The sequence below is a fragment of the Sapajus apella genome, unplaced genomic scaffold (genome assembly GCF_009761245.1).
Source record: "Sapajus apella isolate SASKATOON/1434 unplaced genomic scaffold, GSC_monkey_1.0 scaffold1202, whole genome shotgun sequence".
In the NCBI taxonomy this organism is placed as follows: domain Eukaryota; kingdom Metazoa; phylum Chordata; class Mammalia; order Primates; family Cebidae; genus Sapajus; species Sapajus apella.
This window is the reverse complement of record NW_022438128.1, coordinates 1-18,289: the sequence shown is the minus strand read 5'-3', so window position 1 is coordinate 18,289 and position 18,289 is coordinate 1. Positions and strand designations below refer to the sequence as shown.

The 18,289-nt window shown below is 43.3% G+C and overlaps 1 protein-coding gene and 1 long non-coding RNA gene across 2 annotated transcripts; both read right to left on the bottom strand.

The window, feature by feature from the left end:
• Positions 1–504: 504 nt before the first annotated feature.
• LOC116546664 lies at positions 505–5,332 on the bottom strand. The gene is made up of 2 exons (XR_004266804.1): positions 4,797–5,332; positions 505–4,357 (listed from the first exon to the last, which is right to left on the bottom strand). It is a non-coding gene; the product is annotated as an uncharacterized LOC116546664 (long non-coding RNA).
• A 7,876-nt stretch (positions 5,333–13,208) lies between these two features.
• On the bottom strand, positions 13,209–18,270 carry LOC116546665 (E3 ubiquitin-protein ligase RNF216-like). Its single transcript, XM_032272857.1, has 3 exons — positions 17,824–18,270; positions 14,514–14,662; positions 13,209–13,652 (listed from the first exon to the last, which is right to left on the bottom strand). The coding sequence occupies exons 1-3, from the start codon at positions 17,980–17,982 to the stop codon at positions 13,550–13,552; spliced, it is 411 nt and encodes a 136-aa protein (XP_032128748.1). The 5' UTR covers positions 17,983–18,270; the 3' UTR covers positions 13,209–13,549.
• Positions 18,271–18,289: the final 19 nt, after the last annotated feature.

Genomic DNA, 18,289 nt, shown 5'->3' with positions numbered 1-18,289 from the left:
TAGATTCTTTTATATATACATACATACATATATATATATATATATATATATTCACACATACATAGATACACACACACACATGTATGTATGTGGGAGTGCCGTGGCACGATCATGGTTCATGGTAGCCTCGATCTCCTGGGCTCAAGTGGTCCTCCCATCTCAGCTTCCCGAGTAGCTGGGACTACAGATGCATAACACCATGCCTAATTATTTTTCTATTTTGTGTAGAAACAAGGTCATGCTTTGTTGCTTAGGCTGGTCTTGAATTCACGGCCTTAAGCGATCCTCCTGCCTCATTCTCCCAAAGCGCTGGGATTATAGGCGTGGGCCACCGTGCTGGCTGGCCTCTTAGATTCTTCAGGTTTAAGTCTGTTTTCCCAGAGAAGCTGGAAAACATCAGGTGCCTACCACTTAAATAGAAGAATCTTGTACAAAGAAACTACACAGGAAGCCTTCCCTCCTCTAGGATGAAAAGCCCTTTAGCCTTCCCACAAAAAGCTGTTGACATTTTCCTGTTATGTTACATGTTTTCTCATCATTGAAAACAAGTAAACAAGCCACAAAACAGAACATTTGAATAAGGATCTTTCCAGTCTCCAAGAGTAAACTGGAAAGCAGCAAAGCAAACCAAAACAGTGAGAGCACAGATAAAGCTAACACTGGACAGAGCTAGAGTTTTTGATTTGTTTTTTTTTTTAAACTAACTTTTTATTGTAGAAAATTTTAAACATACACAAAAGCAGAGAATCTAATGAACCCTATGCACCCATCATCCTGTTTAATAATGATAAACTCATGGCCAAACCTAGCTTATCTATACCCTACTTGTTCACTCATCCCCCACTCCTTCAGTATAATTTTGAAGCAAATCCCAGATTACAAATAATTTCATTTATAAATATTTGTTTGTATCTGCAAAAGATAAAGACTCTTGAAACTAATGCAACATACCAGAATCACACCTAAAAACACAAATAACAATGAGAAATCCTAGATTTGACTCCTGATGCTGTCACTTACCAGATGTGTGACTTTGACTAGTATAGAGTAAAAAGCCCCTAAAACCCAGGAAGAATTTTATTAGCAAATACCTAGACCTCACCCTGTTTTAACTATGATGCCACACGCCCTGCTCAAGCTATTCTTCCCATATTGATCCTGATGTCCTGACGGAATTGCACACTCACTTTTTGTTGTGTTCTTCACCCACAACTTCAGCAGATGGGATTTTGTTTCTCATCGATGCTCTACGTTACTAAGGATATTTGGAGTCCATCTTCTCAGGAGACATTAGCATGTTGTAAAGACACAGAGCATGAACTGTTATTTAGTTTAAGGAGAGATGGCAGGGACTGCTGCCTTAGCCTGTTACTGGACATGAAGGGCAGCAGAGTTTCCGGGGCTGGGTGGATGATTCCATTTGCAGTGATGTAGTGGCCACAGATACAGACACGTTTTCTAACTGTGGTCTGTGGGAAGGCCATGTGGCCTCTGGGGACTGGAGATGTGACACACAGACCCTCTGTATTCTTTATCTTTGTCTCAAAGTCAGGGAAGACACTGAGGAATAAAAGGCCTTTTACGTTCTTGGCTACCACATTGCAACTGGAATCTGACCTTGAATTCAAGAATAAACACAAGAAATTCCACACAACAGCAGCTTCAGCTTAGGTGCTGAACACTCCTCTTTGCTACTGTTTCCCTTTTCCACATTCCCTGCCCTGACACAGACACCCACGGGGACAGAGGGTGTTTTCATGCTTGTGGTATTACCATAGCAACAATTTCTCCTCTACCTGGAAGGCTGGAAACCCTGCAGAGCTCTGTGCTGAGAATGCAAAGAGGGAACACTATCACTCTGCACTTCAGCACACACCACAAGTCGCACGCGTGTACTTACACACAGCCTGTTCTCAAGGACATCACAATGAGATCATTAAAACAAATCAGGATGCTGACGTCTCACAACACACAATCAGTGTAATGACAAAAACAAGGTAAAATATTTTTTATAAAAAGATATTTTGTAGGTATCAATTCTTGAGGGATTTTTAATGTGAAATTTCTAACATGCAACTCTCCTTTGATGACACCACAGGCACAGAAAAAAGTCATTAAATTATTTTAGTAAAATATTCAAAGGAACTAAATAGGTGATGCGTGGTTTCTAGAAAGAGAGCCACTCCAAGCTTCCGATCCCCACAGGCTGTGACAAGCCTGAGAAACAATGACTAACTAGTACACAAAATCACGTGAAAAGAGTCACTTTATTTTAATAAAGTACCCATACAAACTTGTTAAAAATCCACAGAGAATCTTTTTGCGTGACTACTTTCAGAGACCAAAAACAACAACAAAGAGACAAGTAGGTATGTCCTTCCACTACAAGGACGGTACAAGGTGCACAGCCCCGGCTTCCAAGCCTGCCTGCTGCTGTGGGTCGGCAGGATGACCAGTGCCCTCCTAGGAGGACAAAAAAACCATGCCCAATGCACCATGAAGATAAATCCTGGATTTCCATCTCCACATTTTGACGAATTCAAAGTTCTCTAGCACAGCAATCACTGTCTTTGTTTCTTGGCCCTTCCTATACTCATTTCTTTTGAATGTCATCCCTGAGATTTCAACCCTTCTGGGTAGGGATAAGAATCAACACAAAACCTCAGAGGAGGAGCAGAGCAATGCTGTGGACAGAGTGCAGACAACTCTCTGTCTTGTTCTGGCAACAGCAAGTGGGAGCAAACCCACGACAGCCTCCTCTAGCACATGGCTTTCTCCAGATTGCATAGGGCCTTTCTCTGAACTTGAACAATGTGGAACTTGAACAACATGGACTAAAGGAGAGCTATCATTTCTTATAGAATGTACTGGTCAGCAAAAAAAATCAGCTGGAAAAATCTATCCCCTTTACATGGCAGAACACTGGGGAGCTGGTGGAAATGAGCTGATTGGTGAGTGATGAGTCATCTTCTGCTCCTCTATGGGATTTTCCACCTGCCCCACTTTAGGGGAACTCCATGCTCTTGTGGCAGCAGGTTCACAAAACTGGAGGCAGTTCCTCCTTTCTAGGATCTCCATTCATCACCTAAGTCCACACATCTGCACACACTGTCCTCACTGGGTGGCTACTACTTCGTGACACAAAGTGCCAGGCACTGAACTTGGCACTTCACCCATGCTGTTTCTATTGGTTTTGCACAAAAGCTCTACAAGGTAGATGCAACCATTCTCATTGTACAGGGAAAGGAAATGTGGCTTGGGGAGATCAAGTATTCACCTAGGTCACAAAGCTAGCGAGCAGAGAGCTAGGATTAAAGCATAAGTGGGTTTAATGTCAAAAACCTTTATATTAACCACTGAGCTATACGGTTCCCCTCACTGTGATGCAGCCACAGCCATGCATTTCACTGCCATTCAATGGCCTCACCGCACCCAGTACTGTGTAGAGCTGTACATCAATGAACACTTCTCACGTAAGGGCTTCAAAATAACTCTTGAAACAGACAACATACTATGAAAGCCCAGCAAAAAGACGTGTTCCAAACAATGCCGACAAAGGAGAAACACAATGCCTCTTCATATGACTGGTCTCCTGAGGAGGAAACACTAACAAATGAAGGCAGCTCACGACCAGAAGGCAGCACCAGGATGTTGTCTGGGACAAGGAAGAGTCAGGCCCATTTGCTAGGGATCAGGGAGGTTGGCAACATCTGAGGCCCCAGGTCACTGTCGGGTCCTCAGAGCCCACAATGACTCTAGACTTCTTTGGTTCTGAAATGCAGGTGGGTGTGGGGTCTACCACCTGCTGCGGGGGCGTGTCAGCAATTGCCTGTGTGAGTTTTGGGGGGAGAAACCTGAGGGGCTGCAGCAGCCCTACAGAGGGAGTAAGGATGGCAGCATGGCCTATGTCCGCTCAGAGCCCCCAGGCTCCTCCAAGGTAGGCCAAGGGGAGAAGCAGGTGCTTCTACTATCAGCGTCTGACATGAGGGATAAAGGAGCTAAAATGCAGGGGGGAAAACTATTTCTGTAGGACCAAGCAGAAACAAAAACAAAATGTTTATTCATACTGGCATTTCAGCTTAATGCATATGTATTTTTACCTTTCCCTATTTTGGGTTGTCAGCTCTCTCCTTCTGAATAATCACTGAAACAACAGCAAGCATGGTATTTGACTCTTAATGGGAAGGCAGGGTGGGAAGAGAGGCAAGCAACATTTGCCTTTTATTATTTTCTTTTTTTTTTTTTAATAATTCACACAAACACATCTACCCTGTGTTTACTGTGCTTCAATAGCAGATAAGGGAAGAGGATGTGCTTGTATGTGTAATGAACCAAAATCTTCCCAGGATCAAGAAGTCTGTGATGAACAGATTCACTATGCTGTTTACAATGAGAAATTTTAAAAAGTGAAAACTGACAAAAATACTCAGACACAAGCATAGTTAAAATCCTGAAGCCTCTGGCCGGGCACAGTGGCTCACACCTGTAATCCCAGCACTTTGGGAGGCCGAGGCAGGCAGAGCATGAGGTCAGGAGCTCAAGACCAGCCTGGCCAATATGGTGAAACCTTGTCTCTACTAACATAAAAATTACCCGGGTGTGGTGGCATGCCTGTAGTCCGAGCTAGTCAGGAGGCTGAGGCAGGAGAATAGCTTGAACCTGGGAGGCAGAGATTGCAATGAGCTGCAATCGTGCCACTGCACTCCAGCCTGGGTGACAGAACAAGACTCCATCTAAAAAAAAAGAAAAAAATCCTGAAGCCTTCATTAACCAAAATCTTCCCAGGATCAAGAAACCTGTGATGAACAGATTCACTATGCTGTTCACAATAAGGAATTTTAAAAAGTGAAAAGTGACAAAAATACTCAGACACAAGCAGAGTTAAAATCCTGAAGCCTCCTTGCTGTGATGCCAGCCTTGCTCAGTGCTTGACAGAAGGGGGCTCACAGAGATGGTGTCTGTGACCCACTCTGAGGCTGCTTCGGGGCAGGGAGGCTTCCCTTTGGGTTCTTGGCTCTGCCATTTACCATTACCTGACTTTTAAGCTAGTATCTACTTTGTAGGGCTGCTGTGGGGACCAATGTGAGCTGAGAGCTCTGCCAGGCACCCTATAAGATATACCCATAAGAGAGCATCCTTCTGTGGCCTGAATTTGAAGCTCTTCAGAGGGACCCATGCTGGGCTCTGAAGGAAGTGACTCACCTTGGAGGAGCAAGGGCGGGTCACATTCCACAATGAGGAAATCTCACACCACCTTCCTTCACATTTGACTCACATTATGCAGCATGGACTTCCACTCCAGTAAATGAGTCCTCTTTGTGGGCTTAAAAATCTTTTTGTTGGCCGGGCGCAGTGGCTCAAGCCTGTAATCCTAGCACTTTGGGAGGCCGAGGTGGGTGGATCATGAGGTCAAGAGATCAAGACCATCCTGGTCAACATGGTGAAACCCCATCTCTACTAAAACTACAAAAACATTAGCTGGGCATGGTGGTGCGTGCCTGTAATCCCAGCTACTCAGGAGGCTGAGGCAGGAGAATTGCCTGAACCCAAGAGGCGGAGGTTGCGGTGAGCCGAGATCGGGCCATTGCACTCCAGCCTGGGTAACATGAGTAAAACGGCCTCAAAAAAAAAAAAAAAAAAAAAAAAATCTTTTTGTTACCCAGACATTTGGTTCTTGTCAATGCTACTTCCTGAATAAAGGTCTTCCCTGATAGTAGGAACAAGCGGCCCAAGCTTCATTCATCTCTTGATAAATGTGAAGGTCTGTGCTCAGCACCGGAGTCAGCTGACTGGCTGGGCCCCAAATTAGACTGCTGTTAATAAGTGCCAACCACCCGCCATCACAGCTGGAGCGGCCCTGGCACTGATAGCTGGTGCATGCTCATTTACATTCTCTTCACGCAGCCATGCAGCTACTGTAGGCGGCTGCAGATGCCTGTTTTTTAACCAACAAACTGGTTCACTGCAGATGTGAATTTTGGTTGTATTTCACGGCTGTAAAGTTAACAACAAATGCTACAAAGAACAGGATGGGGCCTGGAAAGGGCAGAAAAAGATAAGCAGGGTAGAGAGCTGGCAGGTCAGCTAAATAAAATAAATAAATAAATAAAATAAATACAAGTGACATTGGGAAAAGATGAGTGGTTACACAATCACACACACATTTGCAGTTTCTATGAAAAGACTCTACACCAGATGCTGCTCTTCAGTTACTCTGATTAAACTCTCACCACCTGATGGTCTCTCATCCTTAGCACTTGCTTTGTGAGTGTGCCTAAACCTCCACCTCGTGGCGCTAAGTTTCCGGAAAGCTTGGCTTACATAACCTCTGCATTTATAAAGCAAAGTTATGGCTGTAGCAAGGCAGAAAAGACTCAACAGTGAAACTTCTGACCCTAAGAACACATATACCAGAAGCATCACTTTCAAATCTTCTTTTATGTAACACTCTTCAGTTCCACATCAAATATACCCAATTCATTCCTAAAAGCAGCACGCTGGAAAACAAACTAATGAATTCTTTATCTGACAACACACAAGGGAGCTGAGAGCCTTGACAAAAGCATTCCATCACATCAATGAAACAAAGACTCTCTCCATTTCATCAAAGATATATGTCTTGTTCTTCAGGGATTCCAGGGGAATGATTCCAGGCATTCAAGTCCTCCTCCAGATAGCGCATTAATATAAACGACTCACTTCAAGAGCTACAAGTTCCTGAAAAGCCAACTGGAATTTATATTACTGGCAAAGACACTGCAATGAGAAAGCAGGTGTCCTTAGTCTCACACGGGTCAAAATTAGCTTGTTGCTCATTTCTTAAACATTGGGAATCCTCAAGGATTAGCGACTGCTTTAGCCATCTTGCTAGAAAGAATGGCATAAGGAGAACTTGCACAATTGAGAAAGGTAAAAGCATATGCATATGTGCTACTGACATGGACATTTTAGATGTTAAAGTCTAAATGCATGTAGCGGTTTGCTTTAGTACTGAGCCTGAAAGAACTGTGTCAATTCTGCTTACAAAACAGTGTTTTGCTGACACATACTTTTGAAACCCCCAAGAGAAAAACCCTTTCCTCATGGAGCGTTAGTGCCACCTAGTGGCAACTCGTTCCACTGCCCTCAAATAAGGACAACATTTAGGCATAAGCTCTCCTTTCCCACCCATAGGACAAGGTGGGGATTTCTCTCATTCCACTGATGGGTCACTGAGCCAGCTCCACCAGGCTGTCACTCACTGCCTCAGGTCCCCATGCAGTAACAGTTTTCACTTTATTTTCCATGATGGGCCAACACCTACAATTCTTACCTTAACATTAGAAACGAAAATGTGAATGCTATTATCTGTAGGTCAAAGTCAAGTTCTGAAGCATACTGTAATCGATCATGTAATCATAAGACATTCTCTTCACTGCAAAATGTTGCTCAGGGGCATAAAAAGATGCGAATAAATGAAAACACATACTTTGAACTTAGTGGCCTAACATTTCTAAGCTAATAATCTCCCTGATGGGCACCTTGCCTCCACCTCTTTGCTCCCTTTGCTGCTCATTTCAGACTCCAAAATCTTTTTCCAGCCTAGGTCTCTCCCTGTGTTACTGATCCTAGTCACTGATCTAGGGTCACAGATCTTATTAAGTGCCAGGCATTGTGAAAACACGTACACTCTGGCTGTCTCCCCTAAAAGCTCAACATGTCCAAAACAATCTTCTCAATCTTTTTGATTCCATTTCCAATTTTGCAAACAGCATCATCAACTACATAGTGGCCCAACACAAGACAAGCCTGTGAGTCCTCTGGTCTTCTCCCCACCTTCACATGCAGCACATCACCTTCTAACTCTCTACCTCTCAAATCTGTTCCTGTTCTCCACCTCCATCGTCAGTTATGGTCCTTATAAGCTTTATCTGTCAAGATACGCTAGGTTATGCTGCTAAAACAAACTCAAACCTCAGTAGCTCAAAAGAGAGACTTTGTTCTCACTCATGTTGCATATCCCTTTTGGTAGAGGGAAAAGAAAACAAACTATATGCCTATATGCCCTTTAAAAAAACACTGTGGTAAAAACACATAACACAAAATCCACCCAATTAACACATTTTTAAGTGTACAGTGTCATTAACTATTAGCAGACTGTTGTACAGCTGGTCTCTAAACAACTTCATCTTGCATGACCGAAACTCCCTACTGCATGGTGACTTCCAACTTCGCTTTCATCCAGCCTTTGGCACCCATGGTTCTACTTTGTGCTTCTATGAGTCTGATTACTTTAGATCCTGCGTTTAAGTGGAATCGTGTAGTATTTGTCCTTCTGTGACTGACTAATTGCATTGAGCACAACGTCCTCAAGGTTCATCTGTGTTCTGGTATGTGCCAGGATTTCCTTCTTTTCAAAGGCTGCATAGTATACCATATTTTAACCATTCATCTGTTGACAAACATGTAAGTTATTTCCATCTTGTGGCTACCATGAACAACGCTGCAAAGAACACGGGAACATGCTCTCTGAGATCCTTTCTCAAAGTATTTCAATTCCTTTCCATAGGGGCCTTTTCACTTTGTTGATGGTTTCTTGGCTGAAAGCGTCTTAGTAGTCTCACTTGCCTAATTTTTGCTTTTGTCACCTTGTTTTTGGTATCATACGCAGGAAACCATTGCCAAGATCGATGTCATGAAGCTTTCCACCTATGTTTTCTTCTAGTTTTCATAGTTTCAGGTCTTACACTTAAGTCTTAGTCTTTAATCCATTTAAAGAGTTGATTTTTGTGTTATGGTACATATAAGATATGGTATGAGGATCTAATTTCATTTTTTTGCATGTGGGTATTTGGTTTACCAAGCACCATTAATCAGAGACTACCTTTTCTGCCAGTGTGCATTCTTTGCACCCTTGTTGATCAGCTGATCATAAATGTGTGGATTTACTTTTGAGGACTGTATTATGTTCCATTGGTCTACATATCTGCCTGTTTCTGTTACTGTAGCTTTATAATATGTTTTGAAGTCAGGAAGCATGAGGCCTCCAGCTTTGATCTTCTTACTCAAGACTGTCTAGGCTATTTGGGATCCTTTGTGGTTCCACATGCATTTTAGGGATGTCTTTCCATTTATTTATATCTTAATTATTTCAGCAATTTTTTGTAATTTTCCATGTGTGAGTCTTTCTCCACTCCTTGGCTGTTTCTAAGTATTCTTTTTAAGATGGACTATAAATTAGATTTTCTAAATTTCTCTTTTTTGGAGTGTTTGCTAGTGTATAGAAATGCAACTTGCTTTTATATGCAGATTTTGTATCCTGTACCTTTGCTGAATTTATTAGTTCTAACAATTTTTTGTGCGTGTAAGATCATGTTATCTGTGAAACGCATGGATATGTATGCTTTTGCTTTTTCCTGCCAATTGCTCTAGCTAGAGCTTCCAGTGTTATGTAGCACCCAAGTGGTGAAAGTGGGTATCCTTACCTTGCTCCTGATCTTAGTGAAAAAAAACTTTTCTTTGAGACAGTCTCACGTGTGTGTGTGTGTGTGTGTGTGTCTATGTATTTGAGACAGTCTCACTGTGTTGCCCGGGCTGGAGTGCAGTGGCACAATCTTGGCTCACTGCAATCTCTGCTTCCTGGGTTCAAGTGATTCTCCTGCCTCAGCCTCCCAAGTAGCTGGGATTATAGGCATACACAACTAGACCCAGCTAATTATTGTATTTTTAGTAGAGAGATAGTTTCCCCATGTTGGCCAGGCTGGTCTGGAACTCCTGACTTCAGGTGACCCGCCCGCCTCGGCCTCCCATAGTGCTGGGATTCCAGGCGGGAGCCACCATGCCCGAACAGAGTGTTCTTTATTCTCTTATTTTGTGAATTTTCTTGCTGTTTGTGATTTCTAAGTTCATTCTTCCTGTGAATTTTCTTGCTGTTTGTGATTTCTAAGTTCATTCCCTTGTGGCTGGAAATGATACTTAATATGATTTTGATCTTAAATTTGTTAAGACTTGTATTATGATTTAATATTCTCTATTCTGAAAATGTTCCATGTGCACTAGAAGAGAAAAAGTGTTTTCTGTTCCTATTGGCTAGAATGTTTTTTGTGTTTGTTAGGCCTATAGTGTTGTTCAAGTCAGCAGTTTCCTTACTAAACTGTCTGGTGATGCTAACAATGATTGAAAATGAGGTTTTGTAATCTCTTACTATTTTTATGTTGGTATTTTCCCCTTCAGATACCAGTATTTGCTTCACATATTTGGATGCACTGATGTTGGGTGCACATACAGATGGTCTCCAACTTACAATGCTTTAACTTATTATTTTGAGTTCACTGTGGTGTGAAAGTGATATACATTCGGTAGAAACTGTAATTCAAGCACCCATACAATAATTCTTTTTCACTTTCAGTATAGTATTCAACAAATTACATGAGATACTCATACTTTATTCTAAAATAGGCTTTGTGCAAGAAGATTTTGCTAAACTATAGGCCAATGTAAGTGCTCAGGCTTTTTTTTTTTTTTTTTTTTTGGCCTCAGCAGCTCCCAGACATCTAGAGTAGGTTGGGTTCTGCCAGCACTGAATTGGGTGAGACAGATGCCAGTCCCTCAGGCAGCCCCTTGAGAAGCCTAAAAGCTGGACACATGCTCTACTCTTCCCTTCCTCTGGACCCAAGAAGCAGCCTTCGAGGTGCACTGGACTCTGCCTACTGTACCATGGGGTCCTCTGGAGCAGTACAAGCTGTCCAGCTTTCTCTTGTTCTCAGCAGCCCCCAGGGACTTAGACCATACCAGGTCCCAGCACTGCTCCATCAAGTGAGACGGAAACCAGAGTCTTGGGCGGGCTCCAGAAAACCTAGAATGCTGGACTCACGCTCCAACTCCTTCCCTCCTGAGAGAAGCAGAGAGATGGGAATTTTCTTCCGCTTGTTCTGCGCTGAGCTGGGAGAGGGCAATAAGGAGTTAGTATGTACTAGTTCCACCATCCCATTTGTCCTCAGTGGCCCCCAACTGGTGCCCTTTCCTGTGAGACAAGACAGAAACCAGTTCCTTGAGTACCCTCCTGAAAGGTCAGAATATTAGATGTAAGTTCCAGTCTTCTTTTCCCTTCGCAGGGAGACGCCAGGAGTTGGGAGTTTCCTCCCAATCATATATATGGTGCTGTGCCAAGGGGAGGAACTCAGGAGAGCCAGCATCACAAATTCTTCAGCCTTTGATGCAACTGGTTTCTAAATTTCCCACAGAGAGAAATGGTCCTTACACTGTTGTTGAACTGGTATTTCTATGGGAAAAGGAGGGTCTGTCATTTTGACATTACTCCCTACCACATGCCTTTATGGCTTTTTCTGCAAGTGATCTATTTAGTTACGTTTCATGGGCCAAAAGAAGCTACACGGCCACCTCCAAGTTCAGCGGGGCATGTATATTCCTCCCACAGATAGAAATGACAATATGTGTGGTGTTCCTATCTGGGATCCTAAGGGCCCCTGGCAAGCTCCCACCAACACTCCAAGTTGACACTCTTATAACACTCACTAGATGCTGTTCCAGACTCATGTGTGCCCTCAGGCTTTTATTTTTAATCTTTTCTTTTAAAGACAGGGTCTTACTCAGTCACCCAGGCTGGACTGCAGTGGCACAATCATGGCTCACTGCAACCTCAACCTCCTGGGCTCGAGCAATTCTCCTGCCTCAGTCTCTCAGGTAGCTAGGACTATGTGCACACACCACCATGCCCAGCTGAGTTAAAAAAATTTTTTTTTGTAGAGCTAGAGTCTCACTATGTTGCTCAGGCTGGTCTTGAACTCCTGGTCTCAAGAGAGCCTCCTGCCTCAGCCTCTTAAAGTGCTAGGATTACAGGCGTGAGCCACCGGGCAAGGAATGCAGGCTGCTTTTAAATGTCTTCAGGCCAGGCATGGTGGCTCATGCCTGTAATCCTAGCACTTTGGGAGGCTGAGGTGGGCAGATCATTTGAGGTCAGGAGTTCAGGACCAGCCTGGCCAACATGGTGAAATCTCGTCTCTACTAAAAATATAAAAATTAGCTAGGTGTGGTGGCACATGCCTTTGATCCCAGCTACTTGGAAGGCTGAAGCAGGAGAATTGCTTGAACCCAGAAGGTGGAGGTTGCAGTAAGCTGATACTGTGCCATTATACTCCAATCTGGGTGACGGTGTGACACCCTATTTCAGGGAAAAAAAAAAAAATTCTTCAGAGAATAATGGTCTCTTCTCTTCTTTGGCCCTCCTAATTGTACATAAGCACTTTCACTTGTCCAAATATCTGCCATCTTATTTGAAACCTTACCAGAAAATGTAGTTCACAGCTCCTTCTAAGCAAATCATGAAGACCTAAGTAGCCACGCAGTACTGTACATTTCTCACCTGGACTACTCGATAGCCAAGTAGACTCTTATGATATTTTACCTCTCCCCACCTCAGGAGAGAGCATTCAAGACTCTGCATGAGCCTGCCCCTACCCAGCTTATAAGCCTCCTTGACACTGCTAGCACCAGTAAGCATCCATGCTGCTGCCACTCCTGGGGCCGAGAACATTTCTCCATCTCCACTCCACCTCTACCCTTTCCATCCTTTGGCAACTTCCCCCTTATCCGCTGTGTCCTAGCATAGGCATCACCTCCCCAGGCAGTCCAGTAGCCGACCCACTGGAAGCATACAAGGGACAGCCTAGCATTCTGCTTTCTTAGAGTTGAAAGATACCAGTGACTGTTGGGATAACTGTTATAGCAACAGCCTGGGGTGTGAACATACAAAATGGCTAGAAATATTAATGCTGAAAAAAAAGAAATTAAAGCTTTGATTTATTAGTTTAGTTTCTTCTTCCTTTTCTAGTCTCTACGTTAATTTTTTTACTCTCCTCAAGGCAAAGCTATTGCATTGTTCAACTCTAATCATGTAATTTTAGAAAAATGGCTTAAAACATATTTGTCTAGGTGGATGTTAATATTCACTAAAAACTCTAAGTGGCTTCTAAATAGTTGACAAATTTTAAGACATTCTTAGTTCACAGAGTGGGAGCCAAGTTAAAGGGAAGAAAGACCTGTAACAGTAATGTGCCTAGATAGCTCTGTTCTTACCTGATATTGTCAGTTCTTATGAGAAGAAACAGTCAAATAAATAACCTACCAGATGTGATGGAGATGCCACTAAGATGCCCAGTTCTTTAATCAAAGAAGTGTTGCTTGGACATTGAAAACGGCAAAAGGGGTAGGTGTGTGTGTGTGTGGGGGGGGAGTAGGGGTATTTGAGCACAGGTAGCGAAAAGAGCAAGAAAAATGTTGACACAGTGGGGAACAAAACTAAACACTTCCACTTTACATTATAGCATCTGTCCTTATAAGAGATACGAAACAGGAATCCACAGCTTTGTAACTGGAGTGCCACGAGTGGCTCCCATCATCTCAGTAACCATGTCAACCGTTACTTACAAAGTATACATCTTCATTTGCTTATGAAAAGGAAAGCACTCAAATCCTTATACATCAGCAGTCAGATAAACAGCAGATATTTGGGTTATCAGGGCAGCCCATAACACCATAATTCAATATACACCTAGAAAAAAATTTGCCTCCCTACCTTTCGGCAGCGAGGATTAGGACAGCTGAACCTCTTCACGTCACTGTCCAACAGAGCAGGAAAGCTACAGGAGGGGCACCTAGAGTCAGAACAGCACAAGTGACATTACTTCAAACATTAAAGCCTGATTTGGTTCCAGCTCCAAATGGCTGTTCATATGAAGATGGGAGTTTTGAGCTGGACATTCACATCCCTTTTACATTCCTTAGTTTTCCTTAAAACACAGACTGAGCCTCTTCTTTGTGCTGGTTTTTATCAGGAAACATAAGCACCACTCAAAGTCCTAACTCAGTACAAACCACTCAATAAACAAGGCCCAACATTAATGAAAACTCTTTGCATATACAAATTTCCCTCTAGCCCAGGGCACCATGATTATATCTATGGGCCAGAAGATTAGGGGGTGCCAAGATATGTAGACAGAAGTTTGAGCTGCAGGCCAGGCATGGTGGCTCACATCTGTAGCCCCAGCACTTAGGAAGGCTGAGGTGGGCGGATCAAGGTCAGGGGTTTGAGACCAGCCTGGCCAACATGGTGAAACCGCCTCTACTAAAAATTCAAAAATTAGCCGGATGTGGTGGCGCATGCCTGTAATCCAGGCTATGGGAGGCTGAGGCATGAGTCTGCACCTAGGAGGCAGAGGTTGTAGTGAGCTGAGATCATACCACTGCACTCCAGACTGGGCAACAGAATGAGACTCTGTCTCAAAAAAAAAAAAGTAAGTTTGAGCTGCACATTTTTCCATTTATAGAATTACTGGTTACTCAATGGTTTTGAGGTGTAAAAAATTAAAAAAATATTACTGATAATCTTATTTCTCAGCAAGAAATACCAAGAAACCTGGAAGACACACACAATTCTCATCATCTGATGCAAGTGCCCAGGTAGTTTTCACATTGGGGAAGGGTTGGCAGATGGCACACTCTGCCTGAGAACCAACCTGACGAGCTCGTCAGCGTAGGCTGCTGCAACCTCCTCCTCAGCTTTTCGCTCATAATACTTATACAGGATGGTCTGGGGGAGCACCTTCTCCAGCTCACTAGTTGGGAACGAACACGTGCAGCTGCCTTCCATGCAGCTGAGCTCCGACTAGAATAGGGTGAACAAGCAAAGAAAAAAAATCAATGCCATTTATAGAAAAATAAAAAGCATCAGTGGTAAAAACACAGATCCTGAGACAGCAAGCAGAACAAAGATATCTTTGCCTGCTCTTCTCTGAGAAATCACACTTAAATCAAGGAAACCATGAAACAAAAATCCAGTACATCTTTGATATCACTAGATGGCCTCTATCAGCCCAAATCACAATCCATAAAGATGGAAAGTGGAGGAAGGGTAAATGACTTAGCAGACCAGACAGAGAAGTTCACAACTTAGCGTCTAAAAAGGAGATGTTGGGGAGCAGTTGTTCCCCTCTACAGATACTAGAAAGCTGGAGACCTTCTGGAAGGCAGAGCTGAGTGGTGGGAGGGGTAGAGACAACGTAATAAGCTGACAACAGGAAGATGGGTGAAGCCTCTAGTTCCTACCCGCTTCAGAAGGAATTGGCAGACTCTGAGAGAAAGGAAGAACATTTCCTGAGCAACTGGACCACAAGGCTCTGGCCTGGGAACCAGTCACAGAGGAAAGCAGAGCTGAAGGGTGGCCTGAAGTCAGAGCCTGAAATGAAGTCTGCAAAATGAACAGACAATTCTCCAGCTCCTTCCTCCCACTTAGTTCCAGAATGTGGGAAAACAGGCCCACACCCACTATGCAGGAGGCAGACTGAACTACCACAGGGAAGAGACTGAAGGGTCATTCAGGTTCGTAACATAAAAGCTAACTGGCTCCTAGGCACCTAGAGTCAAACTCACTGGTTTATAAGCCCCACTACTCACACAGCTTTCAAACAGCTCTGTAACATGAATAAAAAGCGTCAGACATAAGAAATGCTTCCCACGAAAGACAGACACCAAAGAAAACAAACTGAAAAAAACAACAGTGAAAAATAACTAGTAAAAATGAAGCATTTACCATGTGTCAAAGAATAAGTTCTTTAAATCCATCACCTCATTTAGCTTTCAAAACAATGCTATGATTATTTCCATTTTTCAGAGGAAGAAACAGGCATAAGGAATTTAATTTGCTCAAGATCACAGAGCTGGTATGGTCAGGGTGGGCATGGTCCAACACATGCTACTTGACTCCAAAGGTCATGCTCTTTGAAAAAAACAAAAACTTTAATTTTTTGAGAACTGAGTCCTGCCCTGTCACCCAGGTTGGAGTGCAGTGGCGTGATCTTAGCTCACTGCAACCTCTGCCTCCCAGATTCAAGCAATTCTCCTGCCTCAGTCTCCCAAGTAGCTGAAACTACAGGTGTGCGCCACTGTGCCAGGCTAATTTATGTATTTTTACTTGATATGGGGTTTCACCAACTTGGCCAGGCTAGTCTTGAACTCCTGATCCTGTGATCTAGCCACCTTGGCCTCCCAAAGTGCTGGGACTACAGGCATGAGCCACTGTGCTCAGCCAGAAACTTTATTTTGAAATAATGTTAAACTTATAAAAAGTCACAAAAATAGTACAGAGTTCCTGTATCCTCCTCATCTACCTACCTTAATGTTAACATCTTTTTTTTTCTTATTTTTCCCTAGACAGAGTCTTGCTCTATTACCCAGGCTGGAGTGCAGTGGTGCAATCCACCTCACTCCAACCTCTGTTTCCGGAGTTCAGGCAGTTATCCTGCCTCCCCAGTAGCTGGGATTACAGATGCCTGCTATCACACCTGGCTAATTTCTGTATATTTAGCAGAGATGGGGTTTCACCAGGTTGGTCAGACTGGTCTCGAACTGCTGACCTCGTGATCCGCCCACCTTAGCCTCCCAAAGTGCTGGGATTACAGGTGTGAGCCACTGCTCCTGGCCCCTAATGTTAACATCTTATGTCAAAACCAGGAAGTTGACAGTGGCTTGATACCATTAATGGGATGAGTTTTTCCACTAATGTCTTTTCTTCTAGCCCAGGATCCCACAAGGCATCTAATCATCATTTCTCACCAGTCTTTTCTAACTTGAGTTTCTCAGTATTTCTTGGTCTTTTACAGCTCTGACACTTTTGAAAAGTACTGGCCAGTAAGTTTGTAGAATGCCTCTCAATTTGATTTGTCTCATTATTAGACCTAAGATAGGCATTTTATGGTAAGTTCTCAGCATACCTAGTCAGACAAATGTCAATGTGTCTTATGTATGGCTGGGGATGTAAAAAGGCCCTCAGCTTTTTGAGATGGGGTCTTAACTCTGTTGCCCAGGTTGGAATGTAGTGGCTCCCATCTCAGCCTCCTGAGTAGCTACACTACAGATGTGCACACCACCATGCCAAGGTAATTTTTGTATTTTTTTGTAGAGACGGGATTTCAGCGTGTTCCCTAGGCTGGTCTCAACTCCTGGGCTCAAGTGATCTGCCCTCCTGGGCCTCCCAAAGAGCTGGGATTACAGGTGTAAGCCACTGCACCAAAAGGCCATCTTCTTTTTTTTTCTTTTGGAGACAGAGTCTCTCTCTGTCACCCAGGCTGGAATGCAGTGGTGCCATCTTGGCTCACCGCAGTCTCTGCCTCCCGGGTTCAAGTGATTCTTGTGCCTCAACCACCTAAGGAGCTGGGATTATAGGTGTACAACACCTTGCCTGGCTAATTTATTTTTAGTAGAAACAAGGTTTTGCATGTTGGCCAGGCTGGCCTTGAACTCCTGAACTCAAGTGATCAACCTGCCTCAGCCTCCCAAAAAAAGTCATCTTCTTAATCACTGTGTTGGTTTTCTATAGCTGCTGGAACAAAATACCATAAACTTAGTGGTATAAAACAATGTAAAACTGCCATACTCTGTTATGCTGGTGTCCAGAGACACTGACTTTGGAGGGAAAAATATGATCTAGTATAAAGTTATGTTCATTTAATATATATTTAACCCAATAGGCTGCAAGGTTTTCTCTCTTTGAGTTAACCTTCACCTTGATTATGAATAAGATGATGAGTGAAATGGGTGTTCCTTTTGGGCTAGGCATGGGGGCATGGAAGAATTCTACCATTCCGTGGGAAGAAATCTGCTGTGCTTAGAGAATCAACATAATCACGCAAATCAGGTAATGCACACATAAGTGTACCAACAGAATTCCACCTTACCCTGAAAGAGGCACTTACACTTATCTATCAACATAGTCTCCTCAGACTCCAGGAATGTGTCCTACATACATGGGACATATTACACAATTCTTACCTTTCCAGATCCAAAGACTGCCTCTTGGGCATATCTGATGAGACATTCTTTGCAGAACAAGTGAGCATCTGCACACTGCGTCAGCTCCTCAAATGGAAATTCCCCATAGCAGCAGCGGCACTCAATTAGCTGGCCGTCCTGCAAGCAGTCAAAAAACATACATGAAATGTCCTGCACTCAAGCAGAGAGGGAGCCTTGTCTCCCATCCTCACCTCTCTCCCATCTCCCGCACAAATTCTGAGGTAAAAAGCAATACATTTTAGGGGCCATAAAACAATGATACGCTGTTACATGCCTTATAAATCTAGCTCAAGAAACTAGCACAATATTAATCCATACCTAAAGACAGAGAGGTTTTTATGAGTTTTTTTTGGGTATTCTTCAGGGTAATTCTTTGTATAAAGTTATCATATTCAATTCCACGGTGCAAAGAGAACTACATCTGTACTCAGATGTGAATGTGGTT